General features: G+C 49.2%; 1 protein-coding gene and 2 non-coding genes across 6 annotated transcripts in view; all 3 read left to right on the top strand.

The window, feature by feature from the left end:
- VAC14 (VAC14 component of PIKFYVE complex) overlaps window positions 1-26,963 on the top strand; it is a 109,489-nt gene that overhangs the window by 19,485 nt on the left and 63,041 nt on the right. For 2 of the 4 annotated variants that reach the window (XM_063110970.1, XM_063110968.1), the window contains exons 6-12: window positions 129-238; window positions 535-641; window positions 1,659-1,793; window positions 2,308-2,460; window positions 13,753-13,816; window positions 21,568-21,712; window positions 21,984-22,049. In XM_063110970.1, coding sequence (XP_062967040.1) covers window positions 129-238; window positions 535-641; window positions 1,659-1,793; window positions 2,308-2,460; window positions 13,753-13,816; window positions 21,568-21,712; window positions 21,984-22,049 — 780 coding nt within the window. Of the gene's footprint in view, window positions 1-128; window positions 239-534; window positions 642-1,658; window positions 1,794-2,301; window positions 2,461-13,752; window positions 13,817-21,567; window positions 21,713-21,983; window positions 22,050-26,963 lie in introns of all 4 variants that reach the window. The other 2 variants (XM_063110969.1, XM_063110967.1) reach the window with 1 other exon arrangement.
- On the top strand, window positions 3,514-3,584 carry TRNAG-GCC (transfer RNA glycine (anticodon GCC)). The gene has a single exon. It is a non-coding gene; the product is annotated as a tRNA-Gly (tRNA).
- Window positions 4,406-4,476, top strand: TRNAG-GCC (transfer RNA glycine (anticodon GCC)). The gene has a single exon. It is a non-coding gene; the product is annotated as a tRNA-Gly (tRNA).

Genomic DNA, 26,963 nt, shown 5'->3' with positions numbered 1-26,963 from the left:
ACCCCATGGGACCCCTGCAGTGCCTCCACAGCATCCCCCTCCTGCTGCCCAGGTCCCAGAGGATTGGGGAGGAGACAGGCTTCTTGGCCAGTGTAACTTCCCTTCCTGGTTTCTTCCCCCACGGTCAGATCCTGGTTCTGGAGTCTGTGCCAGACATTAACCTGCTGGATTACCTGCCAGAGATCCTGGATGGACTCTTCCAGATCCTGGGCGACAACGGCAAAGAGATTAGGAAAATGTGAGTGGAGAGAGGGGTGGGCATCTGCTGCCTGCCGGGCCCCTCAGTGTGCACATGTACCCTACACCCCAGACAGACAACAGCAGAGGAGCACAAAGTTCAGTCCTCCTCCTGGCTCATGTGCTTCCGCTGTGAGGAGCTGAGCCCATCAGCCCCCAGCCTCTGAAAAATGTTCACCTGACAAGTCACATGGTGTGGTTGGCCTCCAAGTGGCCAACCTGGAACAGAAACGGGCACTGGTTGAGGCTCCTCCAGCCCTGGCTGACGTGCTTTTTCTGTTCTCTTCTCATTGGTAGGTGTGAGGTGGTTCTGGGAGAATTCTTGAAAGAAATTAAGAAGAACCCCTCCAGTGTTAAGTTTGCTGAGATGGCCAACATCCTGGTGATCCACTGCCAGACCACGGGTGAGTGTGTGTATGCACGCCGCCACCACCACCTTGGAAACACCTTCCTCTCATCATCTCAGCATCAGTGAGGGGCAAGGGAGGGTGCTGGTAGGAGTGTTGGCCAGTGTGACACGGGACCTTAGGAGCAGTGGAGTGGTGAGTCTTTGTGATAGGGAGATCCAGGTTCTCTGTCAACATGGAGGCCCTTTCAGTTGACCTGGCCTGGAGTACACTAAGATCTGGAGACCTTCTTGTTGGCGAGCTTGGCCTTAGCACTGAGAGTTGAAATACTTGGGGATTGGGATTGTGTATCAGCTTCTGTTGGGTATGAAACCACCGAAAAACATAATTGCTTAAAACAACAGTTACTTATTATTGATCTTTAGTCTACAGGCCACCTGGGTGGTTCTGCTCATCTGGGCCAGGCTTGGCTGGGCTCAATGGTGTGCCTACAGTCAGCTGGAGGGTGGGCTGGGGCTGGGTGGCCTACAATGGCCTCACTCATGTCCTGCGGTTGACACCTGTCAACAGGAGCAATGGGACAATTGGTCCATGTCTCTCATCACCCAGCAGGCCAGCCCGGGCACATTCATGTGGTATCAGCAGGGTTCTAAGAGAGACGGTGGAAATGAGCAAGGTCCCTTGGCCTTGAGGCCTAGGTTTGAACCAGGCACACGATCACTTCCACCACATTCTGTTGACGAAAGTAGCAAGGCCATCACAGATTCAAGGAGTAGGGAAGTAAACTCCACTTCCTGGTGAGTGGAAGTGCAGGGTCGCATTACAGAGGGGCATGGGTACAGGGAGCGGGAGAGGACTGTGGCTACCTTCTCAGCCTGGCACAAGATTATTATGCCATTCCAACCTGGTGTCTGTACGCACCTTTGGAAGGCAAAGCACCCAGGTCACGGAGAGGCTAGACGCAGTCAGCCCTTGGGTCCCCTTCCTCCAGTCCATCCTGCATGTATGGTCAGTAGAAGGAGCACTCTAGAAGCCCATGCTGACCCCTCTGGAGCCCACCGATTCCCCTTCCAGACGACCTGATCCAGCTGACTGCCATGTGCTGGATGCGCGAGTTCATCCAGCTGGCTGGCCGGGTGATGCTGCCCTACTCTTCTGGGATCCTGACTGCAGTCTTGCCCTGCCTGGCCTACGATGACCGTAAGAAAAGTATCCTTCGCTCAGGGAGAGAAGAAATGAAAGCAGCCCTAAAGGAGGCTGTGAAGTTGAGGGACCCTGGAGTGGGAATAGGGGCTCCCTTAGGATTCATCACACCTCCACACAGTCCCCAGCATCTAGAGAACAAGAGGTAGAGCTGAAGATGGATTGGGAAAGCCAGGGACATGGAGCTCATGCTGGCTGTCCCCAAACCTCACCTGGTGACTTACAGATCTGGACCAGCTCTCCCAGGCCCCAAGGTTCCAACCCTCTGAGCTCATACTGCCCCAGTGTGAAGAAAATCCTGTGGTGGGAGGGCCACCAGGAAGGGGCCCTATTAGAAAAAATAGGAGCATCTCACAGGGGCTCCAGTATGGGAGGGAGAACAGGGCCTCAGTTCAGACTGCCTGTCTGCCTGCTAAGTAAGCCTCTGGGAAGGACTGAGCCCCTGACCAGGAATACTAGTGACCTAAGGTTCAAGGAAGACTCCCAAGGGTGGGGTCACTCCTTACATCAGTAGACTCAGGCATCAAGGAGGTGGCCAATGTGTGCAACCAGAGCTTGATGAAACTGGTCACCCCTGAAGATGATGAGCCAGACGAGCCGAAGCCAGTGGGACAAAGGCAGACAGAACCCAACCCCGATGACTCCCTGCCAAAGCAGGAGGGGACAGCCAGTGGTGAGTAGACTCTGTCCCACACCCCTCACCTTCCATGGAGGGCCCCAGGGAGCCAGAGGTCAGAGGACTTGACTTGGGGCCTCACTTAAACAACCAGGGCTATTTACGTGTGTTAACTCATTTCACACTGCTAACAACCCAGTGAGGCAAGAACTATTATCCCCATTCTGCAGATGGGCAGGGAAGCCAAGCATCGTGACCAGGACCTGGCAGCTGGTAAATGGGGGATTTGGACCCAGGCGATCTGCCTCTGGAGCTCATGCTCTCACTCTTACTGCCTCAAAGACCATCACGTTTTTCTTTAGTCTTTTTCTGGGCTCAGCTACAGGAAATGTTTGTTTTCAATGTGGGGAGGTCTGGAGCACAGCGGAGGTACCAGGTGGCTGCATGGTTCTCTTGATTCTTGGTCGTGGACATGCAGCCACCCACTGCCTTTACCGTGTGGGTCATTCTCAGAGGGAGGGTTAAGAAAGCTCTAGCTGTAGTTTTTTCAGTACTTGGGAATTAATTCTATTGCCTAAATCAACGCCTTTAAAAAATGAAGTTGTTCTGCTCTTCTTTCAAACTCTTTTAACATTATTTTCTTGTTTATTTGTAACAAAAACAAAACCGCTTTTATGCTGATTGGGGTCTAGATTGACTAAATGCTATCTAGAACTCTGACGTTTTTATATCTCTTGGGCCTCTGTCCTCGCTGGGAGGTCACTGATCAGCTTTGGGGTGATGTCATCCTTTGCAGAATTAGCCAGAGAGTAAATTGATGCACACCTACACAAATCTTTAAGGGTAGCAGAGTAAGATCTGGAACCTGCCCATAGGAGCCAAAAGAATTGCTAAAATGTTTTCTGCCATTGCCATTCACGGACTTCTCTTCTAAGCATCTGAGCAGAATGTCAAGCAGGTGTGCCCTGTGTCCCTCCTCCTGTGGGTTTGCTGGTAGCATTGAGCAGCATTCCGTGCTGGACCTGGCTCACGTGTCAGGTTACAGCTGTGCTGGCGCCACTGGGAGCCAGTGCAGCAAAACAGCTGGAGGCGGAGCAGCACTCAGCTGGAGCATTGGTGGTTCAGTGGTAGAATTCTCGCCTGCCACGCGGGAGGCCCGGGTTCGATTCCCGGCCAATGCAGCAGCTGAAGCCTTTTTGGCAGCTCCTGGAAAAAGAAAACTTGAGGATAAGTTAGTGTGGGCCTTCCTTGGGGATAAGTTAGTGTGGGCCTTCCAAGGGAAAAACTTTCTTGCTGGGGAAAACTAGAAGAATCTCAGGGATAGACATATTTTGAGAACTTTCATATGAGTGTTGTATTTTGGTTTTCTTTTTGTTTTCTGTTTCTCATTTTAGAACATGTAAAAAGTAGAGAAAAATACAAAGAAGCAAAACAGCCCCCACCAAGAGACAACCAGTATTAAAATTTTGTCGTATTGTTAACAGTTTTTTATTATGCAGTTAAGGTCATACAACTTAAACAATTACACATCTCACTTTTTTCTGGTTCGCTGATGGATTTTTGTTTTGTTTTGCTTTATTTTGTTTTGGCTTTACACAAAAGTTAGTGCCTCTTAATCCATACAGTCAGAAAGTCGAGTAATGGTTGCCTGGGCCAGGGGGAGAAGGGGTACTGGGACTGACTACTAACAGATCCTGGTTTCTTTTTGGGGTGATAGAAATATTCTGGTATTGAATAGTGATGAGTGTTACACAATTTTGTGAATATACTAAAAACCACCTAGCTGTACACTTTAAAATGGTGAATTTTGTGATAAGTGAAGTTTTATATTATACAAATTATATCTCAGTTTTTAAAAAGTTAGTGCCCCTTCCTCCAAAGTGGAACCAGCAGTCCCTACCCCACCCTTTCTGTTTACGTGGCAGCAAACCAGACCCTCTGGAAGGGAATTGTTCCGCTCCATAGTTCATGGCAGCAGACAAAAGCCTCTCTGCAGGCTGTAGCATTGGTGGTTCAGTGGTAGAATTCTCCCCTGCCACGCGGGAGGCCCGGGTTCGATTCCCGGCCAATGCATCTGACTTACTTTTTTAGATAGTTTCTCTAAGCATTCTTCAAATAGCTGCCTACTCAGGAGAGTATTATCCTAAACCAGGATACGTTCAGGCAGCTTGGCTGCAGATTTTACTGCCTCATAAACAGCATTTCCACAGATGAAAAGCTCACTTTATAGTAGTTCCCAGAGATGGCAAAAGCTAATTTGGGGTTTCACATCCACCCTCAGCCTCACTCAGCTTGTAACTAATCACTAGTCTTTTACCAAAGTGCCCAGGACAAGGCCCCAGCAAGCCAAGAGACAGATGATTTATCTAGTTGGTCAACAGTTCAATCCCAGGCTCTTGTGCGTACTCTTCCCTCTGCTCTCACTGTTCCAGCCCTGGTCCACCTGGCTGAAGACAGGAACCTAAACTTCATCTTCCTCGTAGTGTCTTTCTCTCCCACCCAGTCTGTGCTGATGCATCCACAGCACCATGTTCTTAATGGCACGTGTATACATGTGCACATGCACACACGCGCACACACGCCAGCCTCCAGAACTTCTCCTACCTCTTCTTCCCACAGGGACCTCCAGGCAAGGCAGGCCTCATTTGTGCCATGCTGTTCCCAGCCCCTCTCCACTTGCTCCAGCTCCCACTTCGCTCTGCCCCTTGGGGGAGCCACAGCACAGAGTCCTTTCCCTGATTCTGAGTTTTTACAGCACTTACCCTGTCCAGGCTGTTCCCCTCCATGGCGTCTCCTGATTGTCTCAGGTGTCACAGCAAAGATTCTGGGGCCTGACCAACCTGCCTGTGAGTCCTGGCTCTGCTGACTTCATATCTGTTGCCCTTGGGCAGCTGCTTTGCCTTTCTAAGGTTCACATTCCTTGTTTGTTAAATAGAGAAACAATAATAATGCCCAACCTGTAGTGTGGCTGTGAGTTTCAGTTGAGATTTTTACATGTGTCACTCGCAGCAAACACTCTCAGTAATGGGTGCTTTAGAGTTAAGCTGTTTTAATACATGTTGGTAATATAGCCATCGACTTAGTGAGACACTCAGGGCAGGGCTTTTGCTCCTTTGTTTTTTATCATTGCTATTGCCTAGGTGGTAGTGGGCCCACAGTGGGTTCTCAGTGAGAGATCACAGAGTGTCAAGGATGGAAGTTCATGTGGCAGATGAGGAGCAGAGCTGTAAATAGGATTTCCAGTGGAGGGCCTGTGACCTCCATGGGTGTACATGTAATGGAATTCATTCATTTGCAAAGCTGCAACTGGATTGGGTTTATCAGCACCTTCTGTGGTCACCACAGATGCAGGTGCATCAGACCCAGGACCTTTCTGTAAGGAGCTCAGGGACAGATCCTCAGATGAGTATCTGTAGTCACACTAGGCGCAGTCACAGAGGACTGTGCCAAGGACTGGGGGGCCCAGAGGAGGGAGCATCAGCTCTGCTCGGGGGACCAGTCTCGGCTTCATAGAGGTTATTTGATCTGTGCCTTTTCTTTCTCCTTAGCTTCCCATCTTCCCCTACTGCCATTTTTAAATTCTGATTATAAAGAAAATACATGTTTCTTGTAGGATTTTGGAAAGAGCAGAGAGCTCTAGGGAGAGCTGTCCCCATAATCTCACTCAGAAATAATCACTGCTAACTTTTGGGTGCATTTACTTCTATTTTTTTTTAGTGCATATACATACCACTTGTGGTTTTTGTGTTTTGTTTTTCCACAAAAATAGGATCACAGGACATAAAGTGATATACAACCTCATTTCTTCATTCAGTAGATAATGAACATTCTTCCAGGTTAGTCAACATTATTCTATATTTTAAAATTTTTTTTACATTTGACTTTTTTTTTTCCTCTGGTGGCTGGCCGGTATGGAGATCCAAACCTTTGACCTTGGTGTTATAACACCATGCTCTAACCATCTGAGCTAACCAGCCAGCCTGACATTTTTTTTAAAGTGCACAACTTGGTGGTTTTAGTATATTCACAAGGTTATACAATCATCAGCACTGTGCAATTCCAAAACATTTCCATCATCCCAGAAAGAATCTCTGTACCCATTAGCAAGCATTCTTAATTCTTCTCCCCCAACCCCAGTCTCTGGCAGCCCCTAATCTACTTTCTAGCTCTATGGATTTTTCTATTCTGGGCATTTCATGTAAGTGGAATCATGTAACATGTGCCCTTTTGTACTTGTCTTCTTTCACCTAGCACAACATTTTTGAGGTTCATTCATGTTGTAACATATATCAGTACTTCATTTCTTTTCATGGCTGAATGATATTCCATTGCATTGATATGCCACATTCTGTTTATGCATTCATCAGATGATGGGCATTTGGGTTGTTTCCCCTCCATTTTTTTAAGCTCACAAGCAATATGTACTGATTATTTCCCTTTTAGCCAACACTGTATAATTAGCCATATTAGTGAAATTGGTCTCTGGAACAGATAATTCAAATATTTCTTTGTCTTTGGGATGCATGTTATAGTTACCTTTTTCGTTCCAGGTTTGCTTTCCTGTTTACATAACATACTTATCTTGTCTCATTCCATTAGGTAGATATGCCATATTTTATTTAGCCAATCTCCTAGTGTAAATCATTTAGCTGCTTCTAATTTTATCTTAATCTTATTACCCTTCTAGAAAGACTTTTCACATAGAAAGTCTATCTGCTAAAAGGAACTTTCACGGAAAAAAATCTTACATCCATCCATAGTTATTTTCTAAGGATAAATTCTTAAACTTTAAAGGCTTTTGATACATGCTACCAAATGCTTTCCAGCATGCTTATGCCAATTTCCAATCCCACCTGCTTGAAGTGGGCCTTCAAGGACAAATAGGGAGTTCCCTGGAAGAGAAACCAGGTAGAGGATCCCTTTGCCCTAGGACATGTAGTCACACAGAAACTTTAGGGTGGGAGGAGAACATTGGGGGGAATTTGGGCTGGAAAGGTAGATGGAGATACACCCGCAGGCAGACAGACTTTCTGCCCCCTCGGAGTTGACATTCCTACAGGGGAAGGCAGACCATGCACAGGTACATAAATAGGCTGGCAGACATGTCTGGCAGGTACGTTTGGGAGCATGTATCAAAAGCCTTAAACATTTAAGAATTTATTCTTAGGAAATAATTATGGATGTAGTTAAGGTTTTTCTCTGTGAAAGTTCTTTTTGGCTGATACATTCCGTGGGAAACCCTAAGTAGAAAGGAAGGCTACAGTATTCAGGAGAGGAATGCACTTTTAAACAGGATCCTCAGGGAAGGCCCACTGAAAATGTGACATTTGAGCAAAGACTGAGGAGGTGACCGAGTGGACTGTGGCGGGGGTGGTGAGTGTGCCCAGCGGCGGGAGCAGCCCATGCAGAAGTCCTGGGTGGGGGGCGTGCCTGGCACGACCATGGAAAAGCAAGGAGAGCAGTGTCGCAGTGCCACATGGAGCAGGGTCCACAGGGAGGTCCGAGAGGGAGAAGGGGCCTCATCAGGCAGGCCTCAGCCCACTGAAATGCCTTTGTCTTTTACTCTAGAAGACTTAGGGACTCATTGCAGGGTTTTGAGCAGAGGATGCTGTGGTCAGACCTACATTGTCACAGAATCACTGTGGCTGCTGTGTTGGGAATAGACTTTATCAGGGAGCTCAGGCACGAGCCACTGCAGTAATACAGGTGACAGATACTTGTCCCTTGGAGGGAGTAGCCTTTGCTGCTGGATTCGCTGTGCGGTGTGATAGGGAAAGGAGACGGGTGGCTGGAAGGATGGAGCTGCTGTTTACTGAGATGGGGAGGAATGAGAGGCGAGCAGGTTTATGAGAGGAGAGGGGTTGAGTGTAGAATGTGCTGAAGTTAAGATAGACATATAAATGGAGCCTTCGGGTGAGCAGTCTGGCTCTGGGGAAGAGCTCTAGGCTGGAGAAAAGAATTTTGGAGTCATCAGCGTACAGATGCGATGGAGCCATGAGGCAGGGTGACAGTGCCGAGGGAGTGGTGTAGAGCGAGAAGAGATCGGGGCGCTCCAGCAGCTAGAATGGGGGAGATGAGGAACAGCCGGGGGAGATGAGGAACAGCCCGGGGAGAAGGAAACCGGTGAAGGCCATTTTCAGGGAGGAGGGAGTAAGCATCGCGTCACGTGCTGCTGGTCGGTGAGTAAGAGGACTGAGGACGGGCTGTGGATCTCACCACATGGAGGACATTTGCCCCTGGACTGGCGGCTTCAGTAGAGCAGTGGGATCAGAATCTGATAGAGTGGGGTCCTGAGAGAACAGGAGGGCGGGGACAAGTGAGGGTTGAAATCCTTCTGAGGAGTTTGCCTGTGAAGGGGAGCAAAGAAAGGGGGTGAGCTGACAGGGCAGGTCGAGGTCAACAGAAATTTTTCCTTTTTTTAAATTGGAGATGTTATGGCAGGTGTACTCATTTCCTATTGCTGCTGTAACAGATTACCGTAGACTTAGTGGCTTAAAACAACACAGATTTGTCCTCTCACAGTTCTGGATGTCAGCAGTGTAGTGTGGGCCAGCAGGGCTGCATTCCTTCTCTAGCCTCTCCGACAGGATCTGTTTCCTCACCCTTTCCAGTTTCTGAATGCCACCTGCATCCATGGCTCATGGCCCCATGCTCCATTGTCATTAAAACCTAAATGCAAGAGGACAAATAGTGTCATTTGAGTGTAGAATCTGGGGATCCACTGCCTGTTGTTCACTGCTGGCCAGCTGTGTGACTTTGGGCTAGTTACTTAACCTGTCTGTGCCTCAGTGTTCTCATCTGTAAAATGGTGATAATGCTACTATGTGCTATATACGGTCATTAGGAGGATTAAAGGAGTTTGTAAAAAGCCTAGGAAAGTACTGAGAATAGTGTAGGGCACCCGTCCCTTACTCGGCTTCAGCCATCATCCTCTGTGAGCAATCTTGGTACTTCGGATTTCCCATCCATTACCACGTTGATTAATGTGAAGCAGATTTCTGACACCTTACCATCTCATCTATAAATATGTGTTTTTCTAAAAGATAAAAGCTCCTTTTTTAAAAGTCATCATGATACCATAATCACACTCAGGAAAGAAAAAAACATTAAGTCCTTAATATTATCAGATATCCATTCAAGGTTCCTACTTCCCTATTGATTTGAGATTTTTCTTTTTTACAGTTCATTTGAATTAGGAACAAGTTGCATGCATTGGAATTGATTGATAAAAGGGGCCTTCAAAAAGTTCATAGATTCTTTCAACTATTATCTTTAATTCTATTTTTCTATGAATTGTTTGAAGTACCCTCTTATGTCCCTTACATTGCCTATGTTTTCTTTCTTTTTCTTTTGCTTCCTTGAAATTTATTTTTTAAGAAACTTGGTCATGTGTCCCATTGGGTTTCTCGTGATGTCTTTGTCATGGTCATCTGTCCCCTGTATTCCCTGTAAATTATTAGTCAGTGCTACTCAATCAGGTTCAAGCTCAAAATTTCTTGGCAAGAATACTAGGTAAGAATTTCTTAAGACCAACAAGCAAAAATTATAAAGAAAAAGATTTATACAGTGTACTTAAATTAAAAACAGGTATAACCAAAATAAGGTTAAAAGTTAAAAGGCAAGATGCGGAATCGGAGAAGATATTTGCAGTGCCTCCCACCATCAAAGAGTCAGTATCCAAACACAAGAATGAGCTCCTTTAAATCAAGAAGAAAAAGCCCAATGGAAGAAAAATGTGAAAGTCCATGATGCCACCGCTAGTTCCTTTATGTAACAAATACACACGCAGCTCTTATGATGTGCCAGGCATCGTTTTAAATACCTAACAAGTGTTAGCCCATTTGTCATAACAAGCCTGTGGTGTGGTTACTGGCATCACCCCCATCGTACAGGTGAGGAGAGGGAGGCAAAGTCAAATGGAAAGTCAGGACCCAGAACCAGACGCAGGCCCAGGCCCAGAGGCTCGAGAGTCCATGCTTCTAAGTCACACTGCAGTTCTCTGAGGAGGGAATTAACACAAACGGCAACAAAAGATGTTCAGTTTGACTGGGGATCAGAGAATTGCCAAGCAAAGCAAGGTATCGCTTTTACTCATCAAGTTGGCAAACACTTAAAAGATTGCTAATATCCTTGTGTGAGGCTTTAGGGGATGGCTGCTCTTCCATTCTGGATGTGCATATAAATTGGTAGAACCTTCCTGAAGGGCAACATAGCAATATTTATTAAAGTAGAAAGTGTCTGATCCTTCCCCTCAGCAATCCCACTCTGCATGGGACACTTGTACATAAGGACACATGGGAAAGATGTAGGAGCAAAGGTTAGGAGACGATCTAAATGAACTTGAAGTACATTTCATATTATTTTATCCATAAATGTGTGCATTTCTAGAAGATGAGAGGGAGGGTGACCACCAGAGGCATGGAGTCTTGGATGCTGTTCCAGTCTGTCCTGCCGAGGATTCTCCAGCATTTCCTCCTCACCTTTCTCTGGGCCCTGGCCCAACAGACAGACACCAGGCTGCTCAGGCCTTGACACTGGGGGACAAGCACGTCAGCAGGCCCAGCCCACTGCCACAGCACCCCCTGCCTACTCAGAGCTGTGTCCCATCTCCTGAGTACCTGTAGGACTAGAGGGGACAGGTGGCAGTGCAGAGCTCTTCTGTTTAGTGTGGAAATCAAGGCCCCCTTTACTGGGGGGAGAAGGTCCATGGCCCACACTGGAAACATGGCACTGTCTAATAGTGCACAGTGAAAAAAGCAAGTCGCAGAAAGTATGCTGTGATCCCACTGATGTTTACAAAACACAAAGCAGGATAGCAAAAGACAGCGAAGGATACCTGCCTAACTGGTAAAGTAGTTACCTGCATGTAGAACAAGGTAAGATTGAACTTTAAGGAGAGCAAGAGGTTTTCGCCTTGTTTTCTTTGAAATTTTTGGAATGAGAATGTTTTACTTGTATAACTGAAAACTTTAAAGAGGCCAAGGCTGGTATCATTTGAACAACAATATAAATAGTGATAGCTTTAGTTTCTAACCCACAGAATAAGATAAACATCTTTGGATCCATAATGATATAAATAAATAATTGAATGAGTATAAATGGCAAAAAAGGAAGAGTTTTTTGTCGCGGAAAAATTCCAGCTAATGAATGTAGAAGGAAGGAGGGAAAGAGAAAATCACCACTAGGCAAACTCCACCAGTGCATGCTATAATCAAATCTGGGGAAGTGTTTGAGGAAAAACACAGGATATTTGCCTAATCTCAAGTATCTTTCCCAAGATATTTATTAATTACAAAGAGAAAAAATAGAAACTTCACACGGAGAAACCCAGCGGACACCACCTTTATTAGATGATAAGGTAAATATCTCCAGTAATGAGACAAGTAGACATCACAGGCCCCCCCCCGCAATAGGATGCACTGGGGACATGTCACTGCTGTGCCATTCTTCCCAAGATGCATAACTTCATTCTATTCATGAGAAAACATGAGACAAACCTAAGCTGAAGACATGCTACAAAGTAACTGACCAGTGCTTCAAAAGTATCAAGTTAATGAAAAACATAGAAGTACACAGATTGGAGGAGATTAAGGAGACAGGACAACTAAATGCAATGTGGGATCCAAAAAGGACAGGAATAGAAAAACTCATGGCCTTCCAGTTCGGTCTGTAGTTTAGTTAATGGTATTGTACCAGTATTACTTTCCTAGTTTGATCATTGAACTATGGGAATGTACGGTGTTAACACTAGGGGCAGCTGGGTGAAGGGTATACAGAGAATTCGGTACTCTCTGCAGCTTTGTTGTACATCTAAAATTATTTCAAAATTAAAGCGTTTTTTTAATTTAGGAAAATATACATAAAATCTGGATTAGGCCACGTAAATAGTATCTGTCTCATTGTATAGATGAGAAAATTGAGAGCAAAGGGGGTTACATGACAAGCTCTAAATTACACAGTCAATACCAGAAGTCTAGGATTTTTTCCAGTGCATCACCCACCCTGAGCACTCCAGTGCTGCCACCATTTTCCTTCCCTGATGCCATAAGAGCTGGGGCCAATGCCTGGACCAGAGCTGAAGTTAGAATTGGATCCTACTGGCAATCCTCCAGATGCAGAATGTCTTGGCTCTTTAGGAAAACTTCATTAAATGCCAAAAGAAAAAGGTTGGAATTTTAAGGTTATTCCTTAAGTGGGAAAAACAGCCAGATAGATCCTTTTCTATCCTGGGTCATGCAGCAGTAAGTTAAATACTAATGGCTGGTACTGCACTGGCCACAGAGAGGAAGACTTGGGCAGAGTGCAGGTCACAGTCGTTTCCCCAAAGTCATGATTTAACCCTTTTATTGATATAATTCACATACCATACACTTCACCCAACTTAAAGTGTTCGAATCACTGACTTTTGTATATTTTGTAGAGTTGGGTACCCATCACCACAATCAATTTTAGAACATTTTCAGTACCCTAAAAAGAACCTCTTATTCCCCAACTCCTCCAGCCCTCAGCAACCTCCGGTCTACTTTCTGTCTATAGATTTGCCTATTCTGAACATTTCATATAAATGGAATCAAACAACATGTGGTCTTTAGTGTCGGCTTCTTTCACATAACAGTGTTTTTAAAGCTCGTCCGTGTGATAGCATGTATCAGTAATTCATTCCTTTGGATTGCCAAATTGTATGGCCGTAGCACATTTCATTTGTGCATTCGTTGGTTGAGAGACGTTTGGGATGTTTCCACTTTGTGGCTGTTGTGGATAATGCTGCTGTGAACATGATGTACAAGTTTTTGTGTGAACATAAGTTTTCATTTTTCTCGGGTATATACCTAAGAGTGGAATTGCTGGGTCATGTGGTAACTCTATGTTTAGCCCTTTGAGGAATTGCCAGACTGTTTTCCAAAGTGTCTGCACCATTCCCACTAGCAGTGCATGAGGGTTCCAATTTCTCCACGTGCTCACCAACACTTGTTTTTATTGTCTTTTTTAGCCATCCTAGTGGGTGTGAGGTGGTGTCTCGTGTTTTTGATTTGCATTTCCCTGATGGTTGAGTATCTCAAAGTCGTTTTTAACATCCATTGCCCTCAGGCCAGCAATCCCTTCTGAGATTCCCAGATGTGTTCAGCACTGGTGGCCCCTCATTGTGAGATCACTGTGCCTAAAAACTTACAAGCATGGGTACTATCCCAAAAGCTTCAGGCCCTGGGGCTCTAGAGCCATGCTTCTTTTCAGGAGCCTGAATCCAGGTGTGGGGGGCTGAAGAGTAGAGTCTTGTATGCTTGTAACGGGGATCTTACTTAGAAGAACCCAGCAGCCATTCATGACGCCTTGTGCCTCGTCCTCTCCCAGGAGGTCCCGATGGTTCCTGTGATTCCAGCTTCAGTAGCGGCATCAGTGTCTTCACCCCACCCAGGTAAGTGATTTGTTCCAGCCAGAGGTGTTTGTGGACAGGAAGCAACCTAGATCCCCCATGCATGCAGGAGACTGCAAAAAAGACCCCAAGCAAACACTGCTCGGGGCACCCTCGTACAGACAGAAGGTGCTCGAAGGGGAAATCTGAAGGACACTGGGCAAGCCTACCCCACCCAGTTCTGAAGGACTGAGCCATTTGGGGAGGGATCAACAGCTGCTAGAGATTGGTAAATGCAAGTTGTAAAAGTACAGCTAATACATGGTAACCATAGTGAGACACTTGCAGACGCCTTTGCCCAGCACCTTTTGCTTGTCCCGGATAATGTGGGGCTGATGAGGATGACAAGGGGAAGGCTGCTCAAGGACAGTTGGGAGCACAGGTAGTAACTGAGTCCAAGAGTGCAGATGGACTGTGGGCGTGGGAACCGCCCTCTCCCATGCTCCCAGGTCGGCTGTAGTAGCTCAGCCTTCCACCTGGGGGCAGTGCAGGCCAAGCAGAGAAATAATTCCCCTCTGCCAACTCCCCGCATACCCCCTGCTGAGTGATGGGATTCCCTGGGGAGGGAATGTCCCAGTTCTGTTCTGTCTGAGTCCCCTGGATGCTACCCATGTCACTTTTTCTTTGGATAGCATTGGCATCTGTGGGGCTGGAATGGGTGGCTGTTCTCCTGTAGGGGGTTTCTTCCCTCTGAACTTGACACTGAACCTGGGCCCTAGGGGAGCCCGTCACTCGTGAAGAGAAAATGTGCACTCAGCCCCAAGGGTCTCTTCTCCCCAGACCCTCGGGATCTTTCCTCCATTTATATCATTTTTGAATTTATTCTCAATTCTGAAGACCCTGAGCATGTTTTCCAAGTATGCAAGCACAGATCATAAATACGTACCTCTAGGTCCACACCCACATTGGTCGAGCAGGTCAGTAAGTGTTGGTCAATCAGTCATTTTCAATTAGTTTCATTTCCAGAGCATCTGCCTGTGTTCACCCTACAGGTTCCAAGATAAAGAGAGTCCCTGAATGTGTCCCTGACCTCAAGGTCCTCTAGTGGGAAGGCAGGGGAGTAGCCAGGAAGTTACCAAAAAGTGGGTGATTGCTGTGAGGGGGAAGTTTGCAGGAAGGGGGGTGATCGCCCTACAGAGGATGTTGGGGGACGAGTCATGGTACCCAAGCTGAGGCTTGCTGAGAATAGTGGCTAATGCTGGTGACCACTCAGCAAGTGCTTCCTAAGCCAGTCTTGTGCTAAATCCTTTGTGTTGAGGCATCTAGAGTTTGCTTATGTTTAAACCCCTTGGAGTCAGTAGCATTATCTCCAACTTAGGGATGAGGAGGGATGGGAGAACAGGGAGCTGCTGAGTAGAGAGAGGGTTGCGGGGGGGGGGGGGGGGCACAGACCAGCTAGGGAGCCACCACAGCCATCCCGGTAAGAAGGGATGGAGGCTGAGACTGAGGAGGTGGCAGCAGAGGTAGACGCTGGATGGACTTGAGATCTGTTTCAAAGGTAGAATTGACAGGATTTGCTGGTGGCTGGGCTCGAAGAGACAGGAGAGAGGTGAGGGAAAGAACAACTTCTAGATGTTGCTTGAGCCAAGCTGAGGGGCTATCCTGGTCTCGCTTCCAAGCTAGGGCTGGAAAGAAGAGCAGGTGTGGGTCGGGCAGTTGAGAGCTCGATTCCAGGTGGCTCTGAGCATCCCCAGGAGAGGGAAAGAAGGCAGGCTTGGGTACTGGATTCTGGAACTCAGGAAAGGTCTGGATGGAGATACAAGAGACTGCTGTGTCCTACAAAGGATTCGGATTTTGTCCCAGAGGCAGTGGGAGTCAGAGTTATAAGTGGGAATGTCAGGATCAGATCTGGGATTTAGAAGCCTCCCTCTGGCAGCCAAAAAGCCCGTTGTAGACAAGTCACTATAACCTCGGTGATGGAGATTGTCAGCTCCAAGGGACTGGCAGTGGAGGTGGGGGGAGATCTAGGAGGAGGCAGAGATGGGGGCATGGCTGATAGACTGAGGGGATGGGCACAGCTCTCCCTGCCTCGCCTGGGAGACTGCACTACCATGTGCTGGGGTGGCCTACAGGAGGCCTCAGTTCCTGTGCTACGGCCAGGAACCACTTTACTGGAACCAGGGTTTGGGTTTATACCTGTCCTTCAGGAGCCAATGCTGAATCCTACCCTTTTAAAATAAAAAACCAAACAAAAACAGATTACCTGGTGCTTCCTGACTCTTGGGGAATGGAGGTTTCATGGTGGCAGCTGCACAGCCTAAGTCACTAGTTATGCTAGAGAGCAGACAGCGTTTGTAGTTGGGAGACTAGAGCCAGGGTACCTGGGCCCAGGCCCCACGCCTGCTTCCTCCAGTTGGTGCTGCCAAAGAGAGACTGACCTTGACAAGATGGCATCTTCCAGGGTCACCAGAAGTCAAAACCAACCCTGCAAGTTCCCAGGTGCATTGCTTGCCTGGGGCACCACCCACAGTCGCCAGTTTCCCTCAGTTCAGGCCAGTCACGGGCAATGGCCAGACTGGGGACTCCACCATTGGTAGAAAGGCAGAAAACTGCCACCTGTGGTGGTGGTCCTGAGCCTCCTAGTGGTCATTGACCCCAGGAGAACCTGATGAAAGCTGTGGACCTCCTTCCCGGAAAAAGGCAAATCCACACAAAATTCTAAATCCACTTTCAGAGTTTTAGGGATCTCCTGGGAGGCAATTTTTACACCCCAGAATTTTAAAAAGTCGATTCTTCACTTAAACTAAAACACAGGGAAAATGAACTGACTAAACTCAAGAGCATAAGCCTCCTCTCCCTTCCTCATCTCCCTTCTTTCCCAGAATGCTGGGAAAGCCCCACTTGGCCCCAGGCTTAGCCACAGGGGAGAGCCACCTGGAAAAGCAGGGTGACAAAGTCACCTTAGGTCTGGTTTGACAGCTGAGGTGGAGCTCCAGATAGAAGAGTCTGGGATCCCTCGTTCTTCAGAACACAGGAGATACATGGGAAGTTAAAAACTGGATTCCCCAGGGAAGGGAGGAAAGAAAAGAAACCAGGATGGAGTCAGCTGCCTGCCCGCAGCCAAGGAGAGGGTTGAGAGAGAGAAATCTCCAACACCACGTGTCTGTACGCTGGGCACCTCCCTTATCTCTCTGCACACTTTGAGTTTGGGAGCCAACTCCCTGGGTTCACATCCTGCTTCTACCATGCCTGCAGTAGCCTTAGATTCTCCCTGCCTCAGCTTGCTCATCTGTAAACTGGGTGTAATGATGGCACCGACCTCATAGGAGAATGGAGCTTGAATGAAAGTACATAAAGAGCATAGGACAGTGTCTGGCACACACAAAGCACTCCCCACACTTTAGCTACAATTGTTATTATTACAAGAACCTGGTTATTATCTCCATTTTACAAATGAGGAAACAGACTTAGAGAGGCTAACTTCTTACCCAAAGTCATTCAGCTAATTGGTGACCAAGTTGGAGTTCAAGCTAGGCCTAATTCCCGAGCCTGCGCATTTAACTTTATTAGTCGCAGTTGGAGAGTTTCTGAAGTTTTGCACATTGGCCTCCCTGACTCGTCTGACGCAGGGTTCTCAAAAGTTGGAGAATGTTAGAAAATGCTGTCAGCTCACTGTTGGTGAATGTTGCTATATGAACTGTTCCACTCGGACGCCCCAAGCCTTGCCAAGAGTCATGGTGTCTTAAGTGACATTCAGTACATTTCTTCTGGTGTAGCTGGCCACCCTGTACGTAAGCAAGCAGAAAGATCTAGAAATCAGTGCTTCCCAACTTTTAGCATCTGCTGATTAAAAATTGTATGATGATATTATATTTTTAAAAAGCAACTTCAAATTCAGGAACAACTCTACTTCCAGTTTGATTAGAGAAGTGACATGAGTACCACAAAAAGTTAGACATTACAGAAATAAGGTGCTGTCTCACAGAGGGAACGACTGGAGCTTATTATTTATTGGTAGTATCAGAAGCATTATTCAGTAAATCTGTATTCTAATAGCCACAGCAGCGCCATGCATTTGGACATTGTAGTACATGTATGTCCAAGACATTCGTTGTAAGATGCTTTATGAGAACGTGCTTGGTGAAAATGGAGTTTTGCAGACACCTTGAAATAACTCAGAAGCCCCCCAAGTGACTTGTCTAGACTTTTTGGAACCAATACAGAAATGTATTTTAAACTGGAGGTGAGGGAAACCAAGGCAGAGGGTGCCACATCAGAGGCTCCAGACCAGCAGCTGGGAGCTAAGCACATCATACAGCGTGCCCCCTCAAAGAAACCCAGAGCGCCAGCCCCGCCGCTGAGCATGCACAGAGCTCCGCACCACCGCCACAAGCCCCATCCAGCAGAACCACTGAGAGCCACCTGGTCAAGGGCTGGTGGGACCATGATCCTTCCTTTTCCAGGCACTAAGATCAGTCTCCCTGGTGCCAGCAAAGTACACAGACCCGGGGAGGGTGTGTCCAGCCGAAGGACTGAGTTCTGATGCATGGCCTCATGGCCGGGGACAGGACCACACTGTCCGGACCTGGGTTTGCTCATCTGCATTGAAGGATGGGCTACATGAACAGTTACGAAGTTCTTGGTTGGTCAAGGCTGACAGCCACTTCCCCAGCAGTCTGAAAAAGCCCACAGCTGGGGAGGTTTGCTCTCATGGCATTTGCTGTGGGGAAAGTCATAGGATGTCAGTATACAAAACGCTGCTGGTTCACACAGCAGCTCCAAGAAATCCTGTTTTTGTTATTTGGCCGTGACATGACACCACCTGAAAGATGACGCCACAGGCTGGCAGAAGCATCTCAGTACTGCTATGAGTTAAGGAGCTCGGCTTGCAGAGGGACTGTCCAGCCCCGCGTCTTGGTGCCCTATTTAGGCCACTTGGGTTTGGAGTGTGCCCCACACAGGTCAGCCTCGGGCTTCCCCAGTGTCCTCTTCCTCCCCACGTGGAGACTTTGTCTACCCTTCCGACAGGAAAATACACTGAAGAATGTGCATGACACCCTCCTTCCGCCACCAGCTGGGCTGCCAGGGCTGCCCTGGCCAGAGGGGCAGTCCACACAGGGGCTGCCCTTCTGGTACCCCCATGGGAGACAGTGGAAAGTGACGCCACCGTGCACCCCCCGAGCTGCTGACCATTAGCAGGCGGGGCTGTGTGGTGGGAGAGACCATTCCAGAGTCAGACTGCTCAGATTCACATCACAGGCTCCACCACTGCCTGGCTGTAAGACCTTGGGCAGGTCCCTTCATGTCTCTGTGCTTCAATTAGCTCATCTCCATAGTGGAAATAACATAAGTAACAGGGCTTCTGAGAGGATCACATGAGGCTGTGCAGGTAATGTGCTCCTCCGCGGAGTGCTCATATCACTAAGTGCCTTGGCCGTCTCGCGTTATCAGAGCCACGTGGCCCCCTGAGGTTCATCTGCACTGCTGGGACTGCCCTGCGGGTGGGGTGGGGGTTCTGGCCATGGCACTGCCTTTCTCCCCACCAGCAGCTCCAGGGCAAGCCGTTGCTAGGCCTGTGTAGTCCTGAGTCCCTCAGGCAAGTAAAAACAAGGCTTTCCTCCCAAGGGGCTGTTTCAGATAAGCATGTGGTTGTGATTTGCCAGTCACAGGGTACCTGGAACACCTGAGCCCCATGTGACAGCCCGAACACCCTGCAGCTCCTGCTGGAAAGGGACTCAGGGCAGACCTTGGGGCCCACAGGGTTGGGAAAGAACAGGCCAGGTGGGAGATGGCTTCCGTTCATTTACCTGCTTTGCAGAAGGCCTTGGGCTATGGGCGGCATCTCTTCTACCACCAAGACACAAGCGTCTTTAACCAGGGGATTCTACAGGCCCCAGGAGAACAGCTAAAGGGAACATATTGGAAGAAGCCACAGGAAGCCAGCATGGATGGGAAAAAGAGGGGCTTGGAAGTAAGACAGTCAGTGCTGGCCATCAGCGGAGGGAGAAGAGCATCTAGGAAGTGGTCAGACAGCGGCCACAAGGCTGCCGAGCCCCTAAAGCTTGGCTGGTGTGAGCGGAGCTGCACTGGGAGTGTCAGATGCACACTGGGCTCTAAAAGCCGAGGACACAAAGAACATCAAATATCTTGGTAGTAATCTTCATACTGATTTCATGCTGAAATCATATTTTGGATCTATTGGGTTAATTAAAATATTAAAATTAACTTTGCATGTTTCTTTTTCCTTTTTAATTTAAAACTAGAAAATGTAAAATTACATCTGTGGCTCACGTTTTATTTCTGTTGGCCAGCAAGCTGTGAGGCTGATTAAGAGACTGATCAAGAGCCCAGGTTTACCCCCTGGACTCGTCTGTCCGTGCTTTAATTTCCCCATCTGACTTATCACTAAAGGATTTAAACATTTTGATATCCGCAGAAGACACCAGGAACTTCCAGTCATGTGACTCCTGGGGATGTTGCAGTAGCTGCATCACCCCGAGGCTCAGTTATGGGCCCCATCACTTTCCCACACCCAGATCCTCCGGCCACCAAAGGATAGACATACCCACTCTTGCCCCTGGAGCGGGCACCATGGAGATCATCAGCCCACATTAAACAGCAATTCTGCTTAGCCAGTACAGAGCTCAGAATTGCGCCTTTTAGGAATCACATCGAGTGAGCCTCTGAGATGCTACAGGCAAACAAGGAAGGCATGGCCATCGAGTTCCTGATGCAAATGAATAATTCAGCAGCCTGGAAATGCCACAAAAAATTGTCTGGTCGAGGCAGGCGACTGAACCACCCGGCCCCAGTCCTTGGGAAATGCAGCCCCTGGCCCGCACCTGTCATGTGGCCTTTTGGCAAATGCAGTGCAATGCATCAGAAGGAAGGGAGCCCCTCCCTGACCTCCTAAGGTTCTGTCCCTGCTGTGTCTCCCCACAAACCCCCTGAAAATCCCAGCGTCTGCTGGGAGCAGTGCTTTGGGCAGAGAGCTAACTCAGTCTCCCAACAGCACCCAGCCTCCTCCTCCTCCTCCGGGCTGCTTAGCATCACTTTTCCCTGACTGGAGACCAGCAAGGCTTCAGTCCGTGGAAGCCAGGTGTCTTCCTTCCTCTGCCCGACTGGAGCAAGGGCATATTCTGTATAATCTCAGTTTCTCACAGGCAGAGGCTTTATTGCCTCTTCCCCGACCCAAAAGAACACATCTTGGTCTCAGAGGCTACTAACAAGGCTTGCCTACTCAGCCAGATCCCATATGCTCTGGAGTGTGGTGAGGGGACAAGCCACGACCACTGCACGTTCTTCGGCTGCCTCTTGGACATCAAGAGGTGTTGCAGGGTGTTCCCCTGTACTGTCCGGACGGGACGTAGTGGTTTCATCTTATCAACAAAGGACCCACATTTAATGGGGCCCATCGAGCTGGTGGGTGCCAGCTCAATGACGTTGGTGAGGTTTTCTCTTCCTACATGGGCCAGACTGGTGCTGGGAAAAGAAAAGGGGGAGGGAGTCGGAGCCCAGCAGACTGGGAGTCCTCCCAGTGCAGTTAGCATAGCTCCAAGCAGCATGCTGCAAACTCCTGTGAAGAGGAAGGAGGAGAACAGGCTTTCCTCAAACCCCCAGCTGGGCTGGGCATTGGGAGACGCATCCCTGAGACACCCAGGGTATGTGCCATCTGCTCAGGCCTGCCCGCCGAGCCCCCAGGGCAGTGGGTAGAAGTGTGTGATTCAGCGTGTGTGGGCCCGGGTGGTGCTGAGTCTGTACAAGGTGGCTATGGCTGGCTTGAGCACAGCTCTCCCTCCTGGTCTTGCCAACAGCACTGAAAGGGCTCCAGTGACCCTTCACCTCGATGGGATAGTGCAGGTCCTGAACTGCCACCTCAGTGACATGGCTATCGGGATGATGACCAGGATTGCAGTTCTGAAGTGGCTCTACCACCTCTACATCAAGACTCCCCGGAAGGTGAGCCCCCAGGCCCATCCCCCAGTAGACCCCTCCAAGCCAGGGGGCTTCCTCCAGGTCTGCCTTGGTTTTTGAGGGACTGCCCATGCTTGGTAAGCTTTAGGTCATTGCAGTTCTGGAGAGACCCTGGCAAGCAGAGGAACAACAGATGCCATGAGGAGCCCTTGGTGTCGTGGCAGGGAGGGAGGTGGTCCGGCAGACCAGTGGGACCCTGCATAGAGCCCAGCGCTGGGGCAAGGAGAGAGCTCATGGGTGTCCTGATTTTCTGCAGATGTTCCGGCACACAGACAGCCTTTTCCCCATCCTACTTCAGACACTATCAGATGAATCCGACGAGGTAAGTCCCTACCACCACCCTTCCCTACAGTACTCCAGCTGCCCAGCCTTCCCTTTTTAGTGACTCATGGGACCTTAGAGCTGAGATGTGCTTATTTTGTTGTTGTTGTGCTCTTAAATTATCACCAAAAACTTTCCCTATTCTTCACACCTTGTAAGGTGCATCCTTCCTAGAGGTAAAGCTCTTGGCTTTGGGAGTAAGGATTCTTGTGTAGGACCTTCTGGGGTCCACTGGGATGGGCCACCAGTGAGGACAGGAATTTGCATGTCTTGCCTCGAAGGCAGTAGACAGGCAGGGCTGGGGGGCGTGGCTTTGGGGGTCAGGCTACCTGAGGGCAAGGTCTGGCCTTGCTTTACCACCCAGACTTGAGCCCAAACCAAGCCGTGTCTCTGCCTCTCAGTTTCCTATTCTGTTCAGTAGGGATAGCAGCAGTAGGCAGGATACAAGAATGAAGTGATCCGTGTAACATGCTGAGCACCCAGTGAGCGTTCCTCGTATTATTCATTTCAGCGGGACTCCATTTTGACCTCTAATTTGAAATTGGACCCTTAAGTTTTGCTTTGTTGGGGTCACCAAGAGCTGCTGGTGCAAAAGGGAGAAGCTGCGCCATGTGCCGGGCAGCAGGGTTGGCCCCTGTGAGGGGACCGGGGTGCAGAGGCTAGCCTGCGTGTGCAGGGCCCAGTTCACCTGTCATTTGGGGGAGGTTCTCTGGCTGTGCACTTCAGCATTCTGTTGCATGGAGTCAGGGCAGGGTGGTTCTTTTCCAGGGCTGCCCTGCCTCCCAGCAAGGGGCAGGATTTACAGCTGGGCGTGGCCCTTTGCAAGAGCAGCATCCCCCCATCCCTCCATGTATGTCCGATGCTGACCATCTGAGCCTTGGCTCATCTCTCCTTCCCTCTCTGGGCTCTAGGGCAGCTATGGGCAAAGGGCAGAGTTGGGTGTCCCTGAGGAGTGGGTTGCCCACACTGCCTAGTGGACAAGGGCTGGGGGCGGGGGAAAAGGGGCATGAAACGTCACTCACCACCACTCCCTGTAGAGGGAGGCAGCTCAGTCTTCCCCGGGCTGGTGCCAGGCCTGGGTGGGGACCCGGGCATCTATACAGCAGCCTGAATTTGCTTTCCTAAACCTGGGCTGCAGAGAGAAGCAGACAGCCAGGTATCAGCCTCTGGGTCGTCTGAGGCTCTTAGCATTGCCAGAAAAATCCAGGACAGATGGTCTGAGAGTGTGCCCTTGGCCCCTCCTGCCTGCCCACCCCACATACACACACTCACACCCTCTCTCTCTACGCACCACCCACTGCAGTGCAAAGCCCAGGTGGACATGGCCCAGTTCTGCCTGTGAGCTAGGAGTGACTCACTGCAGTCACGGCCCTCATTTCCACACAAAAAGCAAGAGAAGAACTTTGCTGATTGGTTCCTTTCCTAGGACTTCAGTGGAAGCAGCTGAGTTTTCAGTCCTTTAAATGGAGTTGTTTAATCCCATCCAGCTTTCTTTGCTTGAAATTGGTTTTTGTGTGCGTGTGCATTTAAAGGGAGCAGGAGGAGATGCAGTCCATTAAACAGCTCTGTTCAGGTGGCGGCTGTGGAAACTCAATTTGCTGAAGTGCCAAATGTTGTCAGGGCTCTGGGGCACGTCTTGTTTGCCTTGGATGGGGAGAGGATTGAGGCTGCTCTCGGGGACAGTAGAGGACAGTTGGGGGGGTGCTGTAACAGGAGCAAGGAGTCCCTGCTTCCCCATCTCTAGAGGAGGAATTTGGGGACCTTGGTAATCAGCGGTGAGCCCTGATTCTGCCACATCCTGGTTCTTCACCAGAATCACATTCCTGAGTGTCCCCTGCCCAATCTCTTTGGGGACATACTTTGTACTTGGCAGTAGGAATACAGCCATGAACAAGACAAAGCCCCTCTTCTTCTGGAGCTTCCTTCCTAGGGTATCTGGTAAGTGTTCTCTGTTGGGTTTTTTCAAATATTTCCAAACACAACCCTGATCTCAAAATGGAGTTCCCTGGGATTCAAGACCATGGACACCTATTCAGTAAAATAGGACCACAGCCAGACTGGTGGGTCCCTCTTGAAGGTTTCACTAACAGAACTTAACCTCAGCACTCCCTGTGAAGGTTCTTACATCCAGCATGGCGGCCTCGCAGCACAGGTTAGCTTGGATGATTCTTACTTGTGTGAAGTCATTACCGTGCAAGCAACTGTGCTAGACCCTCCACTCGCAGTAGCTACAGACCCCTCATGAGAGTTCTCTTGGGGGGAGTGCAGGGGTTTCTATTGTGCAGATCAGAAAACAAAGGCCTGGGGAGGTCAAGGAACTTGCACACAGCTGGGAAGCAGTGGAGCCCAAACGGAAAGCCAGATCTGTTTGACCCCGCAGCCTGTGTTCTCCATGGCTTAACCACCATGCCCATGTTCACCCAGCGTGGTGTTCACCACCCACATCAGGAGCAGCAGGGAGGTGGGGAGCTTGGGTTTAGTTGTACTGTCATCCTCTCATCTCCTTGTGGTTTTGCCAGGAAAAGGCTTTCTGGCCTTTTTCTCTTGTTCCACGATTTCTTGAGAAGGATTCTCGATTTGGTGTGGAGAGGTGTGTGTATTTTGAAAACACTCCCCCTTCAGTTTGTCCCTGCCCACTTTTCTTAGTGATTTGTAGAAGCTCTTTGCATATTTGGGACATTCCATTTGCCATCTGTATCATAAGTGTCTTTCCCTCCCAGTATGACTGTGATAAACCCACAAACCCCTCCCTCTTGCTGACAGCCACTGGCCTAGGGGGAGAGGGTGTACTTAGGTGCTGATGGCACTAGAGCTGGTGCGAGAAGGCAGAGCCTCGGAGACCCCACTCCATCTCCACCACCTCATTGCTCAGTCCCATTGGCATGGGGTCGCTGAGGCATCTTGTGTCTGTGGTTCCCCAGCCCAACCCGTGACAGCTCAGAGTCCCCACCCTGCTGGCATCCTCTGTTGTCTGTGCTTTTCCGTTATTCAGGACAATTGGCTGTTTCCTCCATACTGCCTGCTCCTTGCTGACATTATCTGAAAATCCCTTTTGTCAGAAAGAATTTGCAGGTGTCAAATTAATATTCTCGGCACTGGAGTAGAAATCCTCCCATTGGCTAGAGATCCAGTTGCTTGTTTGTTAAGTGAAAATGTGACCCTGATTTGCACAGCATGGAATGCAGGGTGCATGCTCAGAGCTTCCTGCTGGGCCCTGTTTGAGAGGTGGGAACATTGCTCTCTACACAGGAGATGGCAGTTGTTGGCTGCCTTGGCCAGGTAGCTGCTGCACTGCTGGAGTGAGCTCTGCCTATGATGAGATGGTTGTACCCCAGCTGTGAATACCCACAGGACAGGGTCCTCTCCATGCTCCTGATGGTGGCGATCTCCACCTCCACCCCACTCCCAAGCACAGCTCCCTCCCAACCCGCATGTAAAATTCTCAGTGCGATCTGTTGCAGAAGAGACCTGGAAGGACATCTGTTCCTCTCTCAGAGAATGTGTACGTCCTGGCCCATTGGCCACCAGAACTGGGCTTGAATCCTAGCTCTACCCTTTCTTGCCAGGAGCTGAGGGCAAAGAGTCTAACCTCCCTGGACCTGTGAAATGGCGCTAATGATGTCTACACTTGCTTCATAGACCTGTTTAAAGAGAGTGTAAAGCACCCACCCAGACCTTGGCCCATCGTAATGACCTGTCTGTTGTTACAAGTTCACTTAGGGGGAAATTGGCCTTTTCACTGTGTTGAACTCTCCTCCGCAGGAGCAGGGCTTGCCCCCATATAAGGCACCTTGATGTTCTTCTGTAAAGCTTTAGGGTCTTTTTTCTAGGTCTTATTCACTCATTGTGGTGTTTTGTATTTTCATTGTGATTTTGAATGGCGTCTCTTTCTGGTACTATTGTCTACCAAGGTAGCAATGCTGCCTGGTGGTTAAGAGCACAGGCTTTGGGGTCAGGCAGTCCAGGGGTCCAGTCCTGGCTCTGCCACTTATGATTGGTTGACCTCAAACAAGTGACCTAGCCTCTCTGAGCCTCAGTTTCCTTTATTCATAAACAGTGATTAATAATGGATCCTCTTCCCATATTTGTTGTGAGGATTAAGTGAGATCATAATGTGAAAATGCTCTGCAAAGGACCCGGCACGTGTAAACCCACCGTAAGCGGTGGCTCCTGTCATGCTGGTGATGATTTCTGTAACAAGGCCCAGAGAGACACCCTGAGACCGGGGAGATCTTCTCCATGTCTGCTGGGTCCTCCCTGCCTCAGCTTCAGCAGCAGGAGCCGGAACAGAAGCCACTCTCTGGCCTCTGTCTTTTCCTGCCTCTCTTTAGAGGCCTGGGGACCATCTCCAGGTCATAGAAAGCCAAGTGGAGGACAGAGTGGGCAGCAGGACCAGAGCCCCTCTGCGGACTTTCTCCCTTCCCATGCTCCCTCCCTCCACCTCCTGGCACCCCTGGGTGGGAGCCGCCTAGCATGGGGAACAAGGCTGCGTGTCAGCGTTTACAGCAGCGCTCCCCTGACTCCCAGGCGGAGGGGCTCCACCTGCTGCTGTGCGTGCAGGGAGAGGAGAAATGGCCCCGTCAGCAGAAGACCGGCATCAGGGCCTCTGCAGCCACAGCGTGGCACTCAGAGCAAAACCTTTGAGATCCAGAAGGCTCACGCTGCTGGGCCCAGCCGTCAGCAAGGCTTGCTTTCCCTGGAGGGGAGCCGACTGAGGCCCCCTCCCCAGAGCCTCCTCCATAGCCCAGAGCTGGGCTGTCCCTCACACTTCAGAGAAGAGATCCTCAACCCAGGAGGAGGCCCCTCTTTTCTCCTCACCGAGCTTCACAGTAACTGTGAAGAGAAATTGATGTTTGGAGTTTATGGCTTATGTGACTGGTGTAAAAGCAGAAAAAAAGAATGAGAACTGCCTTTC

Source organism: Cynocephalus volans, chromosome 10 (assembly GCF_027409185.1).
Source record: "Cynocephalus volans isolate mCynVol1 chromosome 10, mCynVol1.pri, whole genome shotgun sequence".
NCBI classification, from domain to species: domain Eukaryota; kingdom Metazoa; phylum Chordata; class Mammalia; order Dermoptera; family Cynocephalidae; genus Cynocephalus; species Cynocephalus volans.
This window is presented reverse-complemented; position numbering and strand designations above follow the sequence as displayed.